We start from the raw sequence: 24,887 nt of genomic DNA on the forward strand, positions 1-24,887 counted from the left end.
TTAGAGATAACTTGTTCCCAAGCAAATCATTTTTTGAATTTGATTTAACCTTGTGTTGGAAGCACCTGTTTAGTACTCTCAAAAGTTCCTTGTTCTTGGAGAATGTGCACTAAAACATTCCTAGACCATTATTTCTTTAAAGCTTTTATGCAAAAATAATCTGACAAAGAGCACAAAAACTCTATAGGTTTCCTTTTTCCCCTTACAGTTTGAGATCAACTCAATGATGTAACATATGCAATAAGTTACCATCCAGCTTTCTGCCTTAAAGATTACAGTGTAGTGATGGTTTAGTTTTAAAGCCTTCTTGATGTCTCCACTAGACAAATCATCGACCGGTGCATCCGTGGCTGGCATGCAGACATCTGGCATCTTTATCCTTCTTCCATTGTCACATTCCTTTGTTTTGAAAGCATAGTACCATGTCAAACACATCATTGGAAGACAAGAGAAAGGGCCAGGGTGAATAAGAGAGAAAGAAAAAAGAATGCGTAATGTGGACCACCTGTGTAAGGTAACGGCATCAGGGCAGAGACATGGGAGGAAGCCTCGAACACATTCATTACACAGCCTCTTTGCAATTAAGTGGAGATATATGTGAGTTAGAAGAAAGGAAGGCTAATAAAGGTGAGAAGGAAGAAAAAACTGACAAAAGTAGAAAAATAAATCCTTGCAGGATAAAGTAGTTGTGGGTTGAAGAGTAGATGAGGGAGACAAAACGAGAAGAGAACTGTTCTGGTTTCATACTTCAGCTTCTCTTCCAAATTCAAATGTCATGTCACACTTAAGAGGTCTGAGAGCAGCTCAGGTTTCATGAATGAAACATCGGTACACACTCTCTGTCTTACACACACATGTATACAGACTCTGTGGTCTGGTCTGGTTCATTACTCTCTGTCCCCTAACCTGTCCTTATGTGTTATCCAAACTTGTTCATCATCCTAAACTCATTGTCCTTTGCTGTTATTTGACACAATAAATGCACATTTTTTCATTTAAATCTTCTGCTTTTACTCAGCCCATCTGGAGGAGGCAAGTACTGTCTTGGAGAGAGAAAACGATACAGATCCTGTAATACTGACGTGAGTCCCCTTTATTTCTTTGCTTTTCTGTGTTATTTTCTGCTTTGACTTTTGACTAAGCACAGAGTAAACTAGAAAAATTACAATTTTCTGCAAAAATGCAGAGTAAATGTTGAGTGCTCAATGATATTTTCTAAAATGAGTTAAAAAAGAGCTAAAACTAAATTGTTAAAGATAGAAAAAAACAGAACAAAAATATGCAAAACAAAAACTAAGAGCTAAAAATGACAGAAACAGTAGCTTAAAGCTAAAATTACTAAAACTATAGCTAAAAGATAAAATTTGCAAAACCGTAGCTGAAAACTAAATGAGCAAAACAGTCCATAAAACTGTGGATAAACGTAAAAATTTATGAAATCTTAGCAGAAAGCAGAAATTAGCAAAACGGTAGCTAAAAGTTAAACCTAGCAAAACCATAGCTCAAAACTAAGTTTGTCAAAACTGCAGCTCAAAGTTAATATGAGCAAAGTTGTTGCTTACAGCTAAAATCAGCAAGACTGTAGCTAGGAGCGAAGGAGGAAGATCGTGGCAGAGTTTTCAGTTCTGCAGACAATCATTGGTTTGTAACCCTAAAAGGAGCTAAAGAAGACAAAATAGAGGAAGTATACTGAAGTAGATCACAGAGAACAATGTTATTGGAGGAAATAAAGAGATTTCAATGTATTTCTATGGGGAAATCTTTTTGTCAATAAAGCTAAATATTTTTAAAAGTATAACAAACACAAATACTAAAAGTCATAGCACACAATGTTTTTGTTTTTTGAAAGAATTAAAGACATTTTGATGCATTTCTATGGGAAAAATGTTTGTAAATAAAGTGAAATATTTTGAAAAGTATAAAGGTAACAAAAACCAAAAGTCAATAGAGGCAAACATTTTGTTTTATTAAAATAGCACAAAGTGTGCAGATGTAGTTTTATTAAAAAGATCTCACAGAAACAGCTATAATCTAAAAGCTAAAACTAAAAATATGCTTGCTAAAAGTAACAAAATACTAGTTAAAAGCACCAAGAGGTCAACTAAAAGTAGCAAAAAGCGAACTAGAAGCTAAAAACAGCTTAAGAGCATAGAACCAGTTTACTGGAGCAGATTTCAAAGACGGCAATGTTTTTGAAAGAATTAAACAAATGTTTTTTTGTGGGAGTGTGCAGACGTAGTTTTATTGAAAAAATCTCACAGGAACAGCTATAACCAAGAAAACAGTGGTGTGAATGCAGTCTCTGTGTTCACACTGTTGTTTAAATCAGGGATTTTAAAACTTTAAAAAAAAGTACCAGTTCTATCTGAGTACCAACTATTTAACAAAAATAAGCAACTGAGCAGTTTATTTGAATCCCTAAATCTAACCTAAAAACAAATCTGCTTCTGTAGCCCTAAATAGAACTTAAAAAAGGTTAATTTGTATAAAAATTAGACTGAAACAAACTACTGAAACCTTCCAGTTACATCTGTATGCAGATCATTTTATGAGTTGGGTTGCAGTGTATCAAAGATCTTGGTAATGTTCACAAAAATCCACCTTTCTCAAACTAAATTTGTCAGATATGAATCTCTCCATAGAAGATCTAACAGTGGATGGTTCAGCAGGTTTTATATGTGTGTGTGTGTGTGTGTGTGTACGTGTGTGGGTGTGTGTGTGTGTGTACGTAGTCCTGGTCTTGGAAGGGTAAAAACATTTAGACAATCAAAGAGATCAACAGTGTAGCAGTGTAGAAATCCAAAATGAAAGAAGGAACCAAAAGCAGATTTAGTTGTCAACTTAAGTAACTGAAGAAAATGTCTACTTCAAACAGGCAGCCAACACAATGAATTCTCTTAAGCTAATCACAAACCCTTGCTAAAGATTAACCAACAGTGAAGCACTATACCAGTCAAGGTTGTTACATATGCTGCCAGAACCAAAATATTTGTTAGTTTTGTTGAGCTGTCAAAAACAGGAACAAAGTTAATTTTAGCACGGACATTTCATACTTCACGAGAAACTCAAGTGCTGAACTCCTGGGGACTCCTTACCCTGCAGGACTGATTGCCTTCCCCAGCATCACCATTCGTGTCTGAACACAATGTTTAGCATTTGTGAATTTATTGCAAAGTAAGGCCATTTTTTTGGCAAATGCTCTCCTCTGTGCGCAATGCTTGGGCTTCCTTTTTTCATTAACTTGTGTCTTTAGATGCATTTAAAGAAGTGTTATATAGTTTTTTGTACTTCTTTACCACCTCAGCCAGCGGCTCCTCAAATCTATCCATTGTACAAACTTCCACACCAGCAGAAAAATTGGAATGTAATCATTTGCACTTTAAAATCTCATGCCAACTGCAGATTTCTGACCAATTACACAATAGTTCCTGAACACCAACAAAAAAGAAGTTTTGCAGGAAGGATGTGTTGAGAACAAGGAGACAGAACTAATTTCTCACTTCTTGCAAAGTGTGTAGCAGCCTTCAGACCTTAAAGAGTACCTATTATTCAAAATTCACTTTTTGCAGGTTTTTGTACCTCCATTAGGGTATCTACTGATCCTAGAAACAGTTCAAGTGCAAAAACAAAACAAAACACCCAGCTTTTTTTTGGCAATAAGTAAATGTTTTCTGGTGTCTAAAAAACGACCTGTTTTATAAACCTTTGGATTGTTGCATCACAATCCCTGTTACCTAGCAACCCCAAACCGAGCCCAGTCCCTCACCTAGCAACCCAAGTGGAGCTCCGCCCACTTCATTACAAGAAGACCATCATGTTAGTTCTGCTGGTTTTACTGCTGAACAATGTCTGAAATCTCAATATCTGAGAATGATTTTGTGTAATAAATGTAATGAACATGTTTTGTGTAGCCCACAGACTTATCCTCACTTGTTTAAGGAAGCATAATAGGTCCCCTTTAATGGTAAAGAGTTGTTCCCATATAGTTAAAAATAGAGAGGGAGCACTCCGTCTCATTGTCTAATCAGAATTTGTGAAGCCAAGGACGATCCAAAATGGCTACCAAAATGAGAGCAATGTCAACAAACACGTGTACCAATGAGAAGACTTTGAAATGATGCAGGTTTTCAGCTATACACCAGATGTTCCTAAAATTCAACAGACTGGTGTAAAATCATGTCAGCCACATGAAATGAACACAGTGAAAGCTGAATAAGGCAGAGGAGAGCCAGAAGTCAGCAGGGAAGCTGAAGTTAGGAGTATGAGTGAATGCACCGTTCTGTCTTTATAAAATATAGTAACAATACTAGTGTCAAAGTAAAACATGCTTGACAATTAAAAACAACACAATAATATGTTGTAGAACCCAGATTAGAAGGAGCTGAAGCTTCAGGGAAATCAGGATAAGTGCACTTTATTTCTATATCCAAATTATTGCTTAGACATGGAGCAGCAGTTCATCACATAGATTGGTGATTCACACAGCTACATTATACATTTACTGTATAACCCCGGTTCCAATGAAGTTGGGACATTGTGTAAAACATAAATAAAAACCGAATATGATGATTTATTGTTGATGTTTAATGTTCAAACGGATAAACTTTACAGTTTTTTTTAAAATATTCACTCATTTTGAATTTGATGCCTGCAACACGTTCCAACAGCTGGGACGGAGACATGTTTACCACTGTGTTCCATCACCTTTCCTTTTAACAACACTCAATAAGTGTTTGGGAACTGAGGACACTAAATGTTGAAGCTTTGTAGGTGGAATTCTTTCCCATTCTTGCTTGATGTACAGCTTCAGTTGCTCAACAGTTCAGGGTTTCCATTGTCATGTTTTACTCTTCATAATGTGCCACACATCTTCAATGGGAGACAGGTCTGGACTGCAGGCAGGCCGGTCTAGTACCCACACTCTTTTATTATGAAGCCACGCTGTTGGAAGATGTGCAGAATGTGGCTTGGCTGCTGAAATAAGCAGGGACGTCCCTGAAAAAGATGTTGCTTGGATGGCAGCAAATGTTGCTCCAAAACCTGTATGAACCTTTCAGCATTAATGGTGCCTTCACAGATGTTCAAGTTACCCATGCCATGGACACTAATACACCCCCATACCATCAGAGATGCTGGCTTTTCAGGTTTGTGCTGATACTAATCTGGACAGTTCTTCTCCTCTTTGGCCAACGAGTCCAATCTGAAATGTGGACTCATCAGACCACAGGACACTTTTTCACTTTGCATCAGTCCATCTCAGAAGAACTCAGGCCCAGAGGAGCCGGCAGCGTTTCTGGGTGTTGTTGATGCTTTCAGAGTTTTAACTTGCACTTGTCAATGTAGAGATGAGCTGCGTTCACTGACAATGGTTTTCTGAAGTGTTCCTGAGCCCATGTGGTAATATCCATTTCAGAATGACTTTGGTTGTTAATGTAGTGCTGCCTGAGGGGTCAAAGGTCACGGGCATTCAGTGTTGGTTTTGGGCCTTGTCGCTTACTTGCAGAGATTTGTCCAGATTCTCTGAATCTTTTGATGATATTATGGACTGTAGATGATGAAATCTCTAAATTCCTTGCTATTGTACATTAAGAAACGTTCCTAAACTGTTGGACTATTTGCTCACACAGTTGCTCACACAGTGGTGAACCTCGCCCCATCCTTGCTTGTGAATGACTGAGCCTTTTGAGGATGCTCCCTTTATACCCAATCATGACACTCACCTGTTTCCAAATAACCTGTTCACCTGTGAGATGCTCCAAACAGATGTTTTTTGAGCATTCTTTAACTTTCCCAGTCTTTTGTTGTCCCTGTCCCAGCTTTGTGGGAATGTGTGCAGGCATCAAATTTAAAATGAGTGAATATTTGCAAAAAACAATAAAGTTTATTCATTTGAACATTAAATATCTTGTCTTTGTAGTGTATTCAATTGAATATAGATTGAAAAGGATTTGCAAATCATCATATTCTGTTTTCATTTATGTTTTAAACAATGTCCCAACTTGAATGGAAGTTACTTTTTAGGTGTTCTTTGACACTGATCCCCAGGAACCAAAAACAGTAGCTTAAAGCTATACTTAGCAAACCAGTAGATGAGAGCTGAAATGACCAAAACTGTTGCTGCAAACTAAAACCAGCAAAACAATGACCAAAAGAGTACCTAAAACCTAAAATGACCAAAACAGCAGCTAAAATCTTAAACCAGGAAAGCAGCAGTTTAAAAGTAAATTTACCAAAACAATAACTAACAACTAAAATTAGCAAAATAGTACCTAAAAGCTATAATTAGCAAAACAGTTGGTAAAAGCTAAAAACAAAGTAAGTGTGCTGTAGTAGAATTCAAACACAAGGGTTTTCTGTGATTTGAAGAGTTCTTAATGCATTTCTATTAGAAAATAAAAAAATAATTTATTTTGTCAAAGTTCACTCTCATGTTGTGATGGTGTCATGTCGTGTGTTGCTGGTCAGTGTGCTGAAGGTCCTGGACTAGATCAGGTCCACCCTGACTAGATTCAAGTCCATCACAGTGTTCTTTCTAGAGAAAATCCCTTTGATATCAGGGTGCTACATCAATGTCCTCTATACTTTAATACTTTAATGCAAAGATCTAACTGTATGGCCACAATTCGTAATGGTTGATATAGAGGAAATTCATCAATAATCACCGCACTTGAAACCATCATCAAACATTAAGACGGAAGGATCATTTCACATGCAGCAACTGGATCTGGGAAACTAGTTGAACATGAAGGAAAAGCTATTTAAAGAAACAGCAATCCTTTGTGAAAAAGAAGAAAAAAAAACCTGAAGGGTTTCTGGATATTAGCAAGACTATTATCTAAGGAAAACAGGGGTTTCTACAGAGTGACTGCAGGACTTTAACAAATAAAGAGTGTCTCTAGAACGATAATTTGTTGAGCTGGCTCTTTCTGTTCATCTGGATACAGTTTAAATATTTTTGCCAAAAGAAATAGGAGAATTTTTTAAAGAAAAGATGCATTTAAGCTTGTGTGATCATTAGTAAGAAGGGTGGCAGGTGATTTAATTAATGTAATCTAATATACAGGGCTGAACTCAAAAGGTCCAATGAACTTTGGGTCCAGCTTTTTGGAGGTGTGCTTGACAGGGATGTCAGACCTTTTGTCCAGGTGTGTACTGGGCTTCAAACAGTATTATTCCTGTTGCAGGTGAACTCATAGTGTTATAAGCATACTTGATCAAGGCTTAATGGCAACTTCAAGAAGTAGGATTGGTTAAGGCAACACATCTTAACGCAATTTCAAGTTCTTGGTTAAACCCTTCTATCTGACCACTGGACAGTGTACAGACCATCTCACTATGCCTCATCTCTGCTTTTTAAATCTCATCTCGTCTCACCTCGCCTTGTGTTATTACATCTCATCCAGCTTTTCTTTGTCTTTTCCTGCCTTGTGTTATTACATCTTGCCTCACTTGGTTGTCTTGTCTCATTACGTTTCGTCTCAACTGATCTCATTCTTCTCATCTTTCCTCACCTCACTTTGTGTCATTACATCTCATCTTGCCTCATTTTACCTCACCTCATTTCATTCCATCTCATCTCAGCTGACCGCAGCTGACCTCATATTACAATATTACATCTAGTCTCAGCTTGATCCACCTCGGCTGCCCCCATCTTATCTTATTATATCTCAACTCATCTCATCTTGCATCACCTTATTACACCTCACCTCACCTTATTACACTCATCTAGTCTCATCTCATTTCGCTTCATACCATTACATTTCATCGCACCTTATTTTATCTTGTCTTTCCTTGTCTCATCTCATCTAATGTTTGATGTGCAGTTTCAGTTCTGCAGTATTAGTTCATCATTTAAATGTTTTACTAAGTGACCTGACTTTACTGTAATCTGCTCTAATTTCAAAGTCTTTAAGTATGTGAAATGCAGCTTTAAGCAAAGAAATTGTATTTCTTTATAGGGAGATTTTCTGAGGGGTTGAATGATCCTTTCTACACTAATAAACTGTTTGCGTTTTACTTTCTGCAACTTTTTTGTTGTATAAATGTCCATGGGGAGGTGTGCTATTTCAGATAAGTCTGTTCAGAATCTAAACCAGAACCAGTTCTGCATTAGTCTGCTCAGCTCACTCTCCCTCCTCTGCCTGTGTTTGTTTCTAATTACTCAGCTAAAGAATTGCTTTATTATCTGTCTGATAACAGCGTATTGTTAACACATTATTCAGTTAGTCTTGTATTTCCAGATGTATGTCCAGAATTTTCACATAGAAGTCTCGCATTTATTTTCCTGCAGTCACAGTTTACAATATTGTGTATTTCCCATCCATAGCACCCCCCCCCCCATTCATTTTTATATTTCTGTTAATATTGAGATACCACAATATGCATTTGAACTACAATCAAATAAATATACTGATTTATGGACTTCCTGTTGTGCAGGTTTTCATTTTACAATATGTTGGACAGATTTTACCAGGAATGTAAAGTTTTACTTGCTTATCTTGTAACTCTGATTAGTATTTTCTGTTCACCTGTCTACAAATAGCAGAATGTAGCCAACCACTGGAAGATTTCTGCTTCTGCTCTTAAGCTGCAATCTTCTAATCTGGCAAGGACACCAAAAGTGAAAGCATTTAATGACAGCTTATAAAAATTAGCAGTCTTGTCTGAATAGCTGTTATGCAGATATCTGGAGGGTCAAATTACGGGTCCTGGTTGTTGACACCAGCTACCAGATTGAGTTATCTATAGCACCTGAAGAACTGAAACATTTCTAAAAGTCTTCAAACAGAGCTATATATTAAACAACAAAAAGAAAAACAGCTCTTCTGTCCACAATATTGCATAAGATCATGCATAACATTATTTTTGAACTTTGACCAAAACAGCTATAACTCTCATTTCTCAGCAAAAGATGATCTTAGTCTAAAAGTTTGACATGAAAGATAGCAGGCGATACACATTCCTTCAAGAATTGCTGGGCCTTTAATTTATTTACTGTCTTCTTCTGATTTGGTGAAAGTAAAAAGGTTTAAGGTTAATTTGAGTCTTGTGACATACACAAGAATTATTCCAAGTGACTTTTAAAAGACAAGAACTGGCTCTTTCACACTTCACTTTTTACAGCTCCTGACTAATAACTTTCAGAAAGTTTTTCACATGTAAATGGAAAAAAAAAATGTTAAAGCATCGACATCTATAACCTAAACATGCAAACTTTGCACTTCTTTTTTTGCATTGCAGGCGTGCCCTGTAGGATCTCAGGATTTCCGAGAGAAGCAATGTGGAGATTTTGACAGTTCTCCTTTTCGGGGGAAGTATTACACCTGGAAGCCTTACACTGGTGGTGAGTTCAGTGCATTTCTCCACAATATAAAATCTGCATTTTGTGTTAAACAGCATTCACATTTTTTAAATAAACACTGTAGATATTAATTATGAGCACTTATAATGCATCAGATATCATGCAAGATTTTGGCTTGCTCTTAATAAATCCTCATCTCTAAAATGTTAACTTTATAACGAGGCTCAGTCCAAACATTCAAAGAATTCCAAAATATTTTCAAGTTGCTGAGCTGTAAAAGCTGCCTGCCGTCCTTTCTGTGACACAGCTGACAGTCTGCAGGCCAGTCTGGCTTGTGTTCAGCGTTAACACCAACAGACAGAAGGTCAATTTGGTGGGCGGAGAATTTCTGAGATTCCCTTTAAAGACTCGCTGCTCTAACAACTGCTGCTGGTGGTGGTCCAGACTTGGAGATCTGACATGTCCAGCACAAGTTGAGCCTTAGCCAGAAGAAGCACTTGGACAAAATGTATCTGTCTGATCCTGAAAAGTCTGAGGTGCTATGAGAACAAACCTTCAGTTTTTTTTCACTAATAATTTGTGCAGATCAAGAAAAATACCCACTTCACTAAAAACACAAGGATCTCAAAGAAAAACGTGATTAGGTTTAAAGCCTTTTACTTTCTTTCAGAGATGGAAGAGTCTAAGTTTGATCTTATCAAAAAGCTTGTTGAGTCGGATCCATTGCCTCCTCTCTTATGTGGCTCAGTGAGCTGAGAGCCGTCACGGTCAAACACCAGATAACCTGGGTGGAGATGTCAGAGCAATTATTGTTGGCAGGATCTGTCTCCAGTGGTGTCAGAGTTACACTGATGTCAAGTTGGAGATTTTACATCCTCCTCGAGGTTAGCATGATCGACTATTTTCTGTAAAAAAGGGAATCTAAAGGGAAGCTAAAATGAGCAGAACAGTAGCTAAAAGCTGAAGGTTGTAGAACAGTAGCTAAAAGCTAGAAGTAGTTTAGCATAGCTAAAAGCTAAAGGGGTCAGAACAGCAGCTAAAAGTAGCAAAAATGGTAGCTAAAAGCTATAACAGAACAGTAGCTAAGACAAAAAATAAAACAAATATGCCGAAGCAGATTCCAAAGAGAAATTTTTCTCAATGTATTTCTATGGGAAACCTTATTTTGAATAAAGTTAAATATGTTGAAAAGCAGAAAAGTTGCAAAAACTAAAATTCATAGCATACTTTGTCTAATAAAGCAGATTGTTTTCGTATATGAATTGTTAAAGTAGCACAAGGTAAGTGGCAGTAGTTTGGCTGCAACAAACAAAAGAAACTCTAAAGAGTCAAAGAATAGTCCCAGAGCTGGGGCTGAATCCAGAGACAGTCTCCACGTGTTGAGGGTTGGGACTCAGCAGGAGGTAATGATGTGTTGTGTGTGTGCATGCTGTGTACTCCAGGTGGTGTTAAGCCCTGTGCGCTGAACTGCTTGGCAGAGGGTTATAACTTTTATACAGAGCGCTCCCCCACTGTCATTGATGGCACCCGATGTCAGACTGACTCTCTGGACATCTGCATCAATGGAGAGTGTAAGGTAAGGCAGCACTTCTTAGACAGTTGGTGTGCTGTGAAGATGTCAGGTTTATTTATTTTTTTATTACACTTTCAAAAAAAACTTGTTTGAAAATTAGTTGTTTTTTTTTAAACAGTTATGAAGCACGTGATGCCATTGGCAGTGTTTTGGTACTTGACACCCCTGTCTTCTGTACTGTGAGAAGTTATAGGCAGCACAGCAACTTTAACATATGTAATCTGCAAATAACAGTTTTACAGAAAGTGACAAAACTTTTGAAATTAGTCTTAGAACCATTTTGCTTAGTTTGTTATGGACTGCACAGAGAGTTACATAACACATTTTCAACTGTGCACAAAAAGTCAGCAGCTGCATGAGCCCATCTATTTATAACCAGAATGTCCATTTGGGTTCTTATGACCTTGATTTTGCTAACAGGTTTTGAGTCAAAGCAGCTAACCTGGCTTTGTTTTTTGAATTTTCCTAGTTTAGAAACGTGTTCATATAAATATCAGACTTTAATGTCTGTGGTATGCTGGTTCCTTGGTAATGCCACAAGGATCCTTACAAAGACCAACTTTAACTGTGTGAATGCTGATGTTTTCCTGTTTTTATTTTTCTTTACGTGTTTTGCAAACATCTTTTTCATAATTTGCACCACTTTAGACATTCATTATTCAAAATGTTTAGCTAATTCAGGAGACAAATGCAATTATTTTTGGTTTTTCTAATGTTTAAACCTTTCAAAATATTTAACTATAATTGCAAATATTCTCCCATGGAAATACTCTGAGAACATTGTTCTCATTGAAATCTGCTTCAACATACTGGCTCTATTTAGTCTTCTTAAACCTTGGACTTATTTTAGCTTTTAAGTACTATTTTGCTATGTTTAGCTTTTTCCTTACGGAAAGAAGTTGAGATTTTTCCAATTCCTTCAAAAACATTGTTCTCTTTCAAATTTGCATCAACATATTTGTTCTATTATGTTCTTATGGTACTTTTACCTTTTAGCTAAACGTTTGGTACTTTTAGTTATCATTCTGCTGCATTTAGCTACTGTTGTAGCTTTTAGCTGTGGTAGTTCTGTGGTCAGCGCTGCAGCCTTGTAATTCTGAGGCTGAGCTTACGTCAGGAAAGGCATCCTGCGTAAAAAAATTGCCAAATCTTTCATGCGAGTTTGCTTGCTGTGGCAACTCCTGCAGAAGGAAGCAGCTGAAAGCAACCTTTTACTACTTTTAGCCTTTAACTAGTTTTTTTTCTACTTTTTTTTAAACTAACATTTAGTTAAGCCTTTAGCAAGCTTTTCACTACTTTTAGATCTAAGTTCACTTTTTGTTACTTTTAGCTAGCATTTTGCTACTTTTGAATAGCCTTTTGCGACTTTGAGCTTTTGGTTAGCCTTTTGCTGTTTTTAGCTTGTAGCTAGTGGTCTGCTCATTTTTGCTTTAACAAATCAGTTTCAGCTTCTTCAGCAAATTTCAGCAAAGCACTCAGTGTTTTTGCTGAAAATACGATTTCTCTTTTTAAGAATCATATTCAGTCTCGGTGCCACAGACATTTGCTGCCATTAACAGAGTTAGTCTGATTAGCAGCTCGTAGAAAGGTTATTTAGGTGCACTACCACTCACTGCAGAATTTCTTTATTTTTATGCATCCTGTTTGTCAGACTTGTTCATCTATGCTGTTATATGTCATATTTCAGAACCAGGTCAAGAGTATGATGAAGAGAATGAGTCTCTTTGTGGACATTTTGGATAAAACCAATTTGCTGTATTTAAGCTATCGCTTTTAACATCTACATGAATATTGAAATCCCCCACTATTGCGACTTTACAGAGAAAAGTGAGAACAGAAGAAGCCGGGAGAGAACCAGAAGTCCTGCTAAGCTAACATGAGCTAGAGCTAGCAGATCCCAAATACACTGATAAAAACCAAGAAGTGTTGAAAGACAAATCGTCTCAAGCACAATGCAATAGTAGAAAACATCTGTATTGACGGTGTTTTGTGTATTAGAATGTCAAACTGTGTAAAAGTCAGATAAATCCAGTGAATCAAAAGATTCTGCAAGCAATCAAATTACTCCAGCTACCAGCAGGCAAAACAGGAAGTGACACAATATGCCTTACTGCAAATGTCAGCACGTTAGCGCCACCCTGCAAAAGATCATTTAAAATGTGGATCTTTTTTTTTTTAATGAACCAGAAAACTTCTGGAACAGTACAGATGAAAGTCAGATTAGCTTGTACCAGAAAGCTGAGAGTGAAAATGTGGAAGGAAAGCTGAAATGGCTGCAGCTTCACCTGTAAAACACATGCAGATTATTGTGATGCCACGGACATGCACAGCTTCCAGTGTCACGAGGTCCCTGGTGTTTACTGATGGACTGACAGAATACAGAAGCAGCTGGATGAATTCAGGAATGTTCTCTCAGCAAAGCAGCTGACTGCACAGACACACAGTGACCCAGAGCTTTCTGGAAAAGCAACCCGGGACTCGTAAAAGGCGGAAAAATGGAACATATTTGCAGTGGCTGAATCAATCTAATGATCTCAGACTAGTTTAGATGTTTTCTTTGCTTAAGACAAATCTAAAGGCAGAGACCCACAAAATAAACAAACAAACAAAGAAAAATAAACAAACGTAAAACGAGAACAACAAAAACCTCACAAACAAGGAAAACCCTTCTTTGGTCACAGACTTTAGGTATTGTAAGGATTCTCCACAAAGTATTAAACATAAACATTTTATTTATATTTATGCTCACTTGTCCAATTCCATTTAATTCCCTGGAAAAACATGCTTAACACATAAAAGAGATGCAACTTCTAAACCCTTTTCCAGGATGGGAAAATATTCAGATAAAATCTTGTCTGCAAGTCCATATTTATCTTCATCATAGTACAGCTTTCTTTAAGTATCATTTTTAAGTTGCAAATGTTTTCATTCTATAAAATGACATATTTAAGGGATATTTTATGTCCCCATTCACTCAGTTTTCCTCAGTCTCCATGCCAGCCTTGCTTTGACAGCTTTGTGTGCAGCATAGCAACTGCACAAATGCAACTTGTAGGGATAAAAACAAAACAAAATGAAACAAAACACAATGAACAGTAAGGTCTTTGTGCTGATTGGGATCGAAAGAGACTGAAAATGTTTTTCTGACTCTTATCAGGACTCTGCAGCCTCCGTCAGGATTGTTTTCTGGTAAATAAAACACAAAAAACATAGTTTTTATTGAATAATGATTTTCTTTCTATTTGGAAAGACTGATTTAATAACAAGGCACAATAGGATTTGGCAGTTGGTGCTGTCTTTGTTTTTATGACCGTAAATCATTTTGTACAACTTGTGTGTGTGTGCGTGTGTGTGTGTGTGTGTGCAGAAAAGGGTTTTGTGTCTTTTTAAGATGTAATAACTCAAACTCAACCTCTGTGTCCACAACTTTATTTTTAAACTCATAAAAACACATCATGAGGTGTAATAACAGCCAGCAGAGAAGCATTCCAGGTTTGTTTCTGAATCCAGCAGGTTTTCTTTCAGGGCTTCACTATCATGAACTCTCTGTGCTTTAAAACAAACAGTCAGAGCTGCTGAGACGTGCAAGGATTCAAAGGCAAGACAAAGATGTCATAACAGAGATCTGAAAGATCAAAAATCCTCTAGATAAGCTGTTACCTTGTACTTCCCAGGTATAATCCTGGTAGGTACAGGGTATTGTTTTACAGAGTGACTTGTTACCCTCTACTTACCTGCTTAGTATTTAAGAGGTTCTAGCTGTAGTACCTGGTATCAAAGGGACTGGGGTGTAATGAAAGGTGACTTGTTACCCTGTACTTATAGGGTATGTACCTGCTACTTACTTAGTTTGTAAGTACCTGTTACTTATCTGGAACATACCATGTGTGTACCTGATACCTAACTAGTATTTGCTGTGTACTTACCAAGTTTGTACCTGGTACGTATTTGGTACATTCCCGACACTTTCTTGATAGGTTCCAGATATTTACTTTGTACTTTTGGTACTTACTCAATACGTACATGTACTTAACTGGCACTTACCTGATACATACTGAATACATACCTGGTGTTTACTGGGTACTTCCCAGTGAAGTACCTGGTACATTCCTGATACTTACCTGGTACTCATTGGGTACCTTTATAAACCTTTACACCATTGTCAATTTTTCATTGCATAGTTGTTTAGTTATACTTTTGTTAAAAACTTTCACATTTTAAGTGCAAACAATTTGCAAAGCTCTGTGAGTCTGAACCTGCAGGTAAAGCCAGACAGCAGATTTTGTTCGGGACTGTGGGAATCTTCTTAAATAACAGATGAAGGCAACGATCTTGGTAACTTCATTCGTAAAACAAACAAACAAACAAAAAGACAAATCTTCCTCCCCAAAATCCCTCATGCCTTACATGTCTGTAATGCTTCATCTTAAAGAACAGCCCTAGTTGCCTATGAGAAATTTGTTTGTTTCTTGTCCTGTTAAGATTTAGATGAGCAGATTTATTCTAATCTCTCCATGAATCGGTTCAGTATTTACCCTGCGAGCTGCAGCTGGTTAGCTTCGTGCAGCACAAAAACCGAAAACGAGAAACAGCAAAGCTGTCTCTGCCCAAAGGTTCCAGAAGTGTTTCATTCAAATGGAAAGTCTGAATTTCTGATGTGTTTAGTTGAAATCTAATAAGCTGAAAAGAACAAACTCAATTTGACATGTTTTACGTCTTGTGTCCTAAAAATTCAGTGACACATTTAAGAAATAATTAGGACCTAGATCCCTGACACCAGAGTGAGAACCATTCACAAAGTTGTGTACAGATACATATTCAGACAGGAAAAATAGAAACTAACAAAGGGCAGATGAATAAACCCAGTTCAAAAGATCCAAATCCAAAACAATGAAATGTCTAAATTTCTCCTGGTAGGAAATTATTAGCCAAGGGCAAAGTGGGAAATCCATAAAACACATGGACTTGTATAGAAGCTGAAGTCTTCTTACCCCCCTATAACCATGGAAGTTCACGGGCATATTTGTTTCTGCTTCACACTGCACTTAGAAAAATTCATCAATCAAATGGTAACTGATAAACTTCAGGAAGGGTAAATTCTTTAACAGACCCAGTTTGTTTGAAGTAAGATTGCCAAGCCGTGCTAACTTTATTGTTTAACCGTAATTAGAAAGGTCACTTTTAGCAGGAGAATGATGAAGAAAGCAGAAAGCTGTGCAAACTTCAAAAACCTTTTACTCAATCACCCTGGAGAACTGTGTTAAATAACCCATGCCTTAAATGAGTTATCAGATAAAACTCTGACTTTCTGACTCTGTTGACTTCAAAGCATGTGGGCTGTGACAACATCCTGGGGTCTGATGCTAAAGAAGATCGCTGCCGGGTGTGTGGGGGAGACGGCAGCACCTGTGAGGCCACAGAGGGACTCTTTAATGACTCTCTGCCCCGAGGAGGTAAATCATGTGTCTATCACCTAAAGGTTCTGTTAAATCTCCATTGTTTTTGTTTTTTTCAGAACAGATAACACTTCATGAATTGTTTCTGTCACTCCATGTGACACTGCTACGAAGCCCCTTAGGAGATGATGATGAAAAAATATTTAAAACAGGTTTCTTGTGCACACTGGAAACATTCTTATCTGCTGTGCACCAGATAGTTTTCTTTTGTGCACAAGAAACTATACTTGATTGCTCCAGATTGTCCTACCGGTAGCCTAGCGAGCTAAATGTACTCTCTCAGACGACTACAGAGAAGAGCTTCAGTAAAATCTGTGTCCGCCTTCCTGATAAACACAAATTCATTCTGATAACATCATCCAAAGACTCGGTGAAGACAAGATAAATTATATAACCTTTGTTAAAACATTCCAAATGTAAATTGAGGTGAAATAAACTGATGCAAACCAATGGTTGGGGCACATCAGACACTTTTCTGGTTTGCATAAGACATTGTTTCTATTGCACATGAAAAACTTGTTTTCTTTTTACACACCACACATAAGGTAAAAGGTTTTTGTTCTTTTCAGAAACATAATTTTTCATGTAAATTTTTCTTTATCAAAAAAAAAAAGCAGCTTTTGAATCTTTGGAAATGCAAGTAATTGTGCCGAGTTAGTTGTTTTCGTCTTTAGAGTTCCTATCTAAACATTTATATATCAAAACATTCGGAAATAGCGTGCTACAGGTTTTAGTTTTTGTAACTTTATCACTTTTCAAAATATTTAACCTTAATTTAAATAAAATTCCCTATAGAAACACATTTTATTTCCTCGAAAACATTATTTTCTTTACATTTGCTTAATATTCTTTGCCTTGTTTTTGGCCTTCCTGTCCTTTTTAACTACAATTCTGCTTTCTTTAGGTTTTAGTTATTGTTCAGCGACTTTAAACTTTTTAAAAGTATTCTGCTCCTTTTAGGTTTCAGCTACAATTTTGCTAAATTTAGCTTTAATTATTTTGGTAATTTTACATACTGTTCTGTTAATTTTAGCTTTTAGCTACTGTCCTGCTGCTTTTAGTTTTTATCTTACGTTTCTTCTATTCTGCTAGTTGAAATGTGAAAACCTTAGTTTTGGCTTCTTCACCAGTCATTCACACTTCATTTTAGCATAAAATCCAGTTTCTTTAATTATATTAGGGAGTGCAGAAATAAGGAGAAACAGTACTTAGTGTTCGCTGTGGCCTGAGCTTTTCTATAGAGAGCAGGAGATGGAGAAAACATATTTCTCCTTCTATGGTATGGCTTGTAAACCATCTAAAAATACTGTGTGCATGTGAGACGGTAAAAGCCTGTTCTGTTTGTCCTTCAGCAGGCTTGGTTTGTCCTTTTTGGGTGATTTGGAATTGAATCTACATGTAGTCTTACCTAGAATCATATGTGTGTTGAAAGTAACATGTCAGACAGAAATGAGGATTGGGATGAGGAACAATTCCTTAATCATTATTTGTTTTTGTCTGCCAGGATACATGGAAGTGGCTCAGATTCCCAAAGGATCCGTTTACATTGACATCAGAGAAGTTCTGGTGTCAAAAAATTATATAGGTGAGTACATGAATTAAGAGTTAATTAATAAAGTTACCTTCAGAGGTCGTATACACTATACAGAGTATGGAGGGACTTAAGCATTTTAAAATAACAGACTCCTAATAAATTATGAAAGAAATAGCAGTTTCTAGATTACAACATCAATTTATTATAATCTGCAGAGATTTGAAGTAAGTTTAAGTAATTTCTGTGGTAATTTACACAAAGCTCTTATTACTAGGGGTGTACTGATACACCTGAGTTACAGTTTGGTATGTACCTCAGTATGAAGGTCTTTGCTACATCAGGATAAAAAAAACAAGTGCTAGTTTTCATTTTTTATACTCTTTAGAAAATAGTTGAAAAAGTAGCTCTGCCCCCATTGCTTCCAAACAAAGTTTTGTATGTGTGGTGCACTGCACTCATGGAGCCGGTCACAATTACACCTCACACACAAATGTGTGTCACACACCTCAATGCATTTATTGTGAGGTGTGTGTGACACGCACAAACTGTGCTCAACCCACAGATCGCAGTGCAACACACTGTAAGCTGTAATCACTGTAACCAAATTAATTTCTTTATTTTTGAGTCTTGGTGCGGCTCTCTCTCTCACCATCGTCCAAATGAGCCAGAATCTCTGAAGTTCAAAGATTGTATGAATAAAGACTGCTGCTTGTTCTTTTTCTCCTTCTCATCGATGAATGTGATGTGGGTTTTTTCTAACAAAATATCAGGCACATAAATGCCTGATATAATGATATTATGATGCCTGATATGCTGCGGCTGAAAAAACAAGCTACTTCCTGGATATTTCTGCCTCTCAGCAACCAGCAATGAACTCTCTGCTCTGCACTTTATAAATGCAAAGTGCACAGCACATACAGTTGCAACCTGATACTTACATACACCGGATAAAAAAGAAACCATTTTTCTCTCCCTGTCTGACATTAAATCAGTCTAAACCATTCCTGTTTTAGGTCAATAGGGATTTCCAAAATTATTTCTATTTGCTAAAAGCCCAAATAAAGAAAGAGAGAATTTTTTAGGATAATTTTTTATTACTATTTATTTATTACTATTACTATGCATTCAAAGAATTTAGGAAAGCCCAGATGATGCTGTCATGGCTTTGGAGGCTTTTGATAGGTTAGCTGATACATTTAAGGTAACTGAAGGCACACCTTTGTGTGACAGCATGAGTAAATAAAGAGAAAGCTAAGAATTCAGGAAGAGAATTGTTGACCTCTACAATTCTTATAAACACCATGGGAATGTCCTGCCATCGTACCACACAGGAAGGAGACGGGTTCTGTGTTTCTGAGAAGAATGGTGTAAAATGTGTGTATCAGCCCCAAAACAATGCTGCTGAAGTGTAAAACATCCTGTACCAACATGGGCTGAACTTCACTCAGAGAGGAAGAAGCCATTACTCTGAAAGCAACATGAAAAAGCAAAATTTCAGCTTGTAAATATTTACAGAGACACAGACATGGATTTCTGAAACATGTCCTGTGGTCTGATAAAACTAAAATTGTACGTTTGCCCGTAACAACAATTGTTACATTTGAAAGATAAAAGGGAAGCTTACTGTTAAGCACGGGGAAGGCAGAATCATGTTGTGTGATGCTGCAGGAAGGACTTGCATTCATGACAAAATAGATCACGAGGAAAGAACATTATGTGGAAATATTACATCAGTCATGAAGTTAAAGCTTGAGCACAAATGGGTCTTCAAATGGACAATACTACTAAAGTTTAGTCTCTGCTACCATGGTGATCTACTCAGGCTGAAACTCTGTCTTTGTTACCATGGTAATTTAACCAGTCTCAAAGAAATCATCCTCTGTGATTTGAAAACTCAAACATTAATCTCACTTTGTAGTCCAGCCCTCTGGTAATCTGCTGACCAGACATCAGGACCTCATGAGACCCAAACTTTTTAACAGAAGTATGTCATAGATTCATTCCTTCTACTAGTTTAAGTCATGTTTATATATTTTTAATATCTCTGAGAGCATGAATTGTCTCATTGTAGCAGTAAGAATGAAATATAATCCCAGTCCAGAGCAGGGCCGGTCCTTTAAGAGATTACCAGCTGCATTGTGGTTTGGTCAACATGTTTTCTTACTGAACAAGTTAGATGGTCTGCACTTTAAAATATCACATGTTGTCATGTTTTATTTTGTAATTGCATAATAAATTGTGAAGGTTTTTTATTTAAGAGCCCATTTAAAAAAAATTTACTCTCGTCTTTTGTGCACCACAGGAGCGACTCTCCTGCTCTAAAAAAGTAACAAGTAACTTTTACTTTAGTAAATGTTTACACTAGTAGCTTGTACTTAAATATGAGTATGTTATTTTAGTACATTTTCCATCTTTGTAAATAACTATGATGTTATTTTATGTGTTTGAAACATTTTAAAAGGAGTTTGAGAGAAGTCAGTGTACTGAGGTAAAGTGACTACTGCTCAGATTAAACACTTAAAAATAGTTAACAGCCAAAGTTCAGATGGTTACCATTCAGTCAAGATTTTAAAAACTAATAAGGAGGTAACTAAATGTAATTAGTTACATTACTTTCAATAAGTAATGGAAATAGTTACACTGCTATTACATTTTAAATGGCGTAACTTGTAATTGTAACTAATTACATTTCCAAAGTAACCTTCCCAACACTGCAACTCAGTGAGATACCACAATACATTTTCAACAAAAACATATACAGTTTCTGCTCTGTACTGTGTCAAAGTTTAGCATGGATGTAAACGATTAGTCATGTTTCACTCACAGTCTGTCAGTCTGTAGAACCTTTAACAATTTGCAACATCGGCCTGTTTCACGTTTTTTCCATTCGGTGTCTTTCTCAAGAGCAAATTAGAGGACGTCATCATATAATCACCTCTTGCTTAACATGAAGCCATAAAACAGTCTAAAAGCTCTTCCCCACCCTCCAAAAAGAAAGAATGACAAAACCCTCCCTGAATCCTTGTAATATCTGCCTTGGCTCCACACACGTCCACTTTGTTCCAGACAAAACAAAAAGTATTAGTAACCCTGGCGATGTCAGAAGCTCAGCAATCAGACAACCTGATTCAATTAAGCCAGTCCTGTTTCTTATCATTAACCAGAGGAAGATGTGATAGCGGATGGTGTTAATGTAGGACTGGTGACAGTTGCTGCTCCTCCAGGATTATGGAGGATATGATGACGATTTATCAGAGGCTGAAGACTGCAGTTTTGGCTAATGTGTTTTACTTGATTTTCTTTCCTAAGCAGTTCATAGCATTCTAATGAATTTCATCTGTGACTTCAGTGATATTGATAATATTTTTCTCACATAGTATTTCCTGAGTTTTTCCTTTTCAGGTCAGAAAAGGTTCTGTGTGAGAATAAATAAAGAAACTGGAAGACATGTGAAGGTTTGTGTAAACGTCAGTCTTATAAAAAACTTAGTGCCAGATGTGCCACAAAGGGATTTATACTTAAAAAGCAGAGTTGCGATGTGCTGAAGAGCAGGACAGCATTGTTCATCTATTTTACAGGCTAGAATCTGCAGAGTGTCAGAACTGTAAGCACTTGGAATATTTTTTCTTTAATTTGGCTTCATTTCAAAGCAGAGGACTGTTGTGCTTGGAGATCAGCTTTCATGTAGACAACCAGACAGTCTTTCACCTGAACTGTTTATATATATATTTATCCAGAATTAGAAACTAAAGCATGTTGGTTTAGATTAAAGTATTCAGTTGGCAAGGTGTGAGCGTGTCTTTCCACTGAGATGTTTCAAGGTGGTGCGTTGTCAGTAACACCAGGGAGGCTGATGACAATGATGATGAATGATATTACTGATGATGTCACTGACATAAAGAAACACTGGAATGGCCACTGACAGCGCTAGATGAGATTTTTGTCCGCCATCTTGTGAGGAGTGATGTGTATATCTCAGTACGGTTTACATTTTGAAGCCCCACATTGTTAACACCTTGCTGTCCTTAAACCTACATCATGTATAATGTGAAAATGGAGAACAAAGGTATTCTGTAATGAGCCTCAGTCAAGCTCAGTCAAGCATTGTCAGGGGGAAAAACTACTACCACAATGAAACTACCAAGCTTTGTAATCATTCAGATGGGTCAGGTCTTGTTATTGATAGGACCCAAAGATGCAGACAGACATCAGGACTTGCTGAAGAATTTATTAAAGAAAAATAAAACAAAAGGTTGATGTTCAGCCACAATAGAAAAACATGAAGAGACACAATCACAAGGACCGAGGCAGGAAACAGTTTGGTGAACAGATGAGAGACTGAGGACCTGAAGTTTAAATAGGCAGAGAGTGATGTGACAAGTGGTGACAGCTGAGGCTAATGAGTATGAGGAACAGGTGTGAGGAGCAGAGCTGAGGAGCATGGCACAGGGAAGAAACCAGAAATGAATACGAAATAATAACCACAAGGAACAACATGACTAAATAAACTCAATCCAGAATAAGAAAAGAACAAAACAAAAAAACAACTATCAAAAAATATGAATCATAACAAAACCAAACTAGTACATAACTATACTGTAAACAGTTAAGTACTTTACATGTCTGCTTAGTGCAACTAGAGCTCTGTTACCAATGTTATTTACACTAATAACTTATTTATTTATGAAGCATGTAATAAACAGAAACAAGGAAACAACCAAAGTGCTGTACAACAAAACAAACAAGCACAGGACAAAGGGTAATATATATACATTTTGCTAACTTGTGTAAACTACAATAGACATTTAACAAGAACCTTCCTTACATATCTATGTCCCCTTCACATACTTTCGATGTAGTACTCAGTGTATAATTAGCTTTCAATAAACAAAGTAAGTATACAAAGTATCACTGTATTATTCAACATAAACTGGTAGTTCTACATAATTACCTGCGTTTCTGGAAGGTCTGAAATTATCCAACTATTACAATGCTGGATCATTTATCACTTTCACACAGGTATGTTTTGATTAATGAAGCTGTTTTTGACAACATGTATACACTAGGCAGACAAAATCTGAAATGTTTTCAGTGATTTATGAAGTAATATTGCTTAACACTCATCGATGGAATGTAAAACCACGTCCTTTGAAGTGCTGGCTCCGATAATCTTAACAAATTATGGTAAAACATTGGACTCCTCCTCTTTTTGAATTTTAACTTCCTAATTTCTTTTCCTGTTTTTGTGATCATTTAGCTTTAAAATCTGAAGAGGATGATTATTACATCAATGGAGCTTGGACCATTGACTGGCCCCGGAAGTTCGACATTGCAGGGACTTCCTTCCACTACCGGAGACCCTCTGATGAACCCGAGTCATTGGAGGCTCTGGGACCGACCACTGAAAACCTGGTTGTCATGGTAATTTATTTTATGTGTGTATAAGTCATGAACTATAGATATACAGTGATAACATTATTTTTTGAATTGTCATTTTCACAGTTCTCCAAAGAGAAGGGCTGAAACCCTTTTCCTAGAGTTTCCCTCACATCTAACCCTTCCCCTTGACCCTCATTCAAAGTCTCAAGTGAGAATGAGTAAAGTCTTCTGTGTGAAAAAGAACAGCTGGGACTTCCTTCTAGATAAGGGGTAGGCAACCCTGGTCCTGGAGAGCCACTATCCTGCAGGTTTTCCTTGTTTCTCTGCTCCAACACACCTGATTCAGTGGTTAAATCACCTCTTCATGTTCTGCAGAAGCCTGTTAATGACTGATTCAAATCAGGTGTGTTGGAGCAGAGGAACAAGTAAAATATTCATGATGGTGGCCCTCCAGGACCAGGGTTGCCCACCCCTGTTCTAGATAAACAAATCACTGTCAGTATGTGCATATGATCTAGCTAGCAACAGACTTTGGCATACACATTATTTATTTATTCATTTATTTAGCACAAAGTAAATGAAGACCTCACACGCACTAGCAAGCTCAAAAATACAATGTTATTTTTCCTTTATTTATAAATGTTGAGGAAGACTGAGTAGTAATCAAGCAAAATACATAGGAATATATTTGGGGTGTATCAGTGCATGTATTTGTATCTGTAACATACAGATGTTTTTGATGGCTACAGGGAGCTGATGACAATCAGTTTATCTGTTTCAACATTAAATATCTTGTCTGTGTAGTGTATTCAATTAAATATGGGTTGAAAAGGATTTGTAAATCATCATATTCTGCTTTTATTGATGTTTTACACAACGTCATTGGAACTGGGGTTGTAAATAGACATATAACCAGCAAAATGAAAGCAAAAACACTAAAACCCCCGAAAACACCAGCAAGTAATAAAAGCTGCAAACTTCCTGCCGTTTGACCCGATGCTGGCAGTGAGATGTCAGTCAGCCCACCTCCATGTCTCCCTCCTCCTACACACGGTGTTTCACTCAGGGACCACCAATACTTTACTGAACCAAAGACACTTGAAAAACAAAAATTAAATAATTTCCATGTCATGTGAACTTCTGACCAAGAGTTAATGTTGAATTACCACAGTTTCAAAGTAGTAAAACCTTAATTTTGCTTCATTTAAAACAAAAAATGCAATTAGTATTACTTTTGCTGACTAATAAAATCACATATTGCCTAATAAGTCATAATTATTATAATATTAATAAAAATCATAATTTGTGATTGGCTACTTTATTTTGTAACATTTTCAGTTTTTTTTTTTACAATATATTCAAGATTAAGGCTGAATTTTTATTTAAACATATGTGTTGAGAGTAAATTTTAAATATAATTTAATATAGTTTCATCTAAAACACCAGAGCCAATAGTCTGTTTTATTTATCGTTTATTATTTTGCTCTTTGTAAAGTAACACTGAGAGGCAGACAAGCCATTGTTAGTTAATAAATAGCTGGTCACTGACCTCTGTAATGAGGCTGCAGTAGACTTCATATATTTCACCGAGTAACAGTAGCTTGTTGCAAACATTTGTTTCAAAACTGCATTACCTTGAAAGAC

General features: G+C 36.8%; 1 protein-coding gene across 1 annotated transcript in view; it reads left to right on the top strand.

Annotated features, from left to right (window-relative positions):
- Positions 1 to 24,887, top strand: part of adamts6 (ADAM metallopeptidase with thrombospondin type 1 motif, 6) — a 149,748-nt gene that overhangs the window by 96,219 nt on the left and 28,642 nt on the right. The window contains exons 15-20 of the mRNA XM_025009356.2: positions 1,019 to 1,082; positions 9,241 to 9,343; positions 10,744 to 10,877; positions 16,204 to 16,327; positions 17,835 to 17,915; positions 23,122 to 23,285. Of these exons, the coding sequence (XP_024865124.1) occupies positions 1,019 to 1,082; positions 9,241 to 9,343; positions 10,744 to 10,877; positions 16,204 to 16,327; positions 17,835 to 17,915; positions 23,122 to 23,285 (670 nt within the window). The remainder of the gene's footprint in view (positions 1 to 1,018; positions 1,083 to 9,240; positions 9,344 to 10,743; positions 10,878 to 16,203; positions 16,328 to 17,834; positions 17,916 to 23,121; positions 23,286 to 24,887) is intronic.

This window comes from Kryptolebias marmoratus, linkage group LG14 (genome assembly GCF_001649575.2).
Source record: "Kryptolebias marmoratus isolate JLee-2015 linkage group LG14, ASM164957v2, whole genome shotgun sequence".
In the NCBI taxonomy this organism is placed as follows: domain Eukaryota; kingdom Metazoa; phylum Chordata; class Actinopteri; order Cyprinodontiformes; family Rivulidae; genus Kryptolebias; species Kryptolebias marmoratus.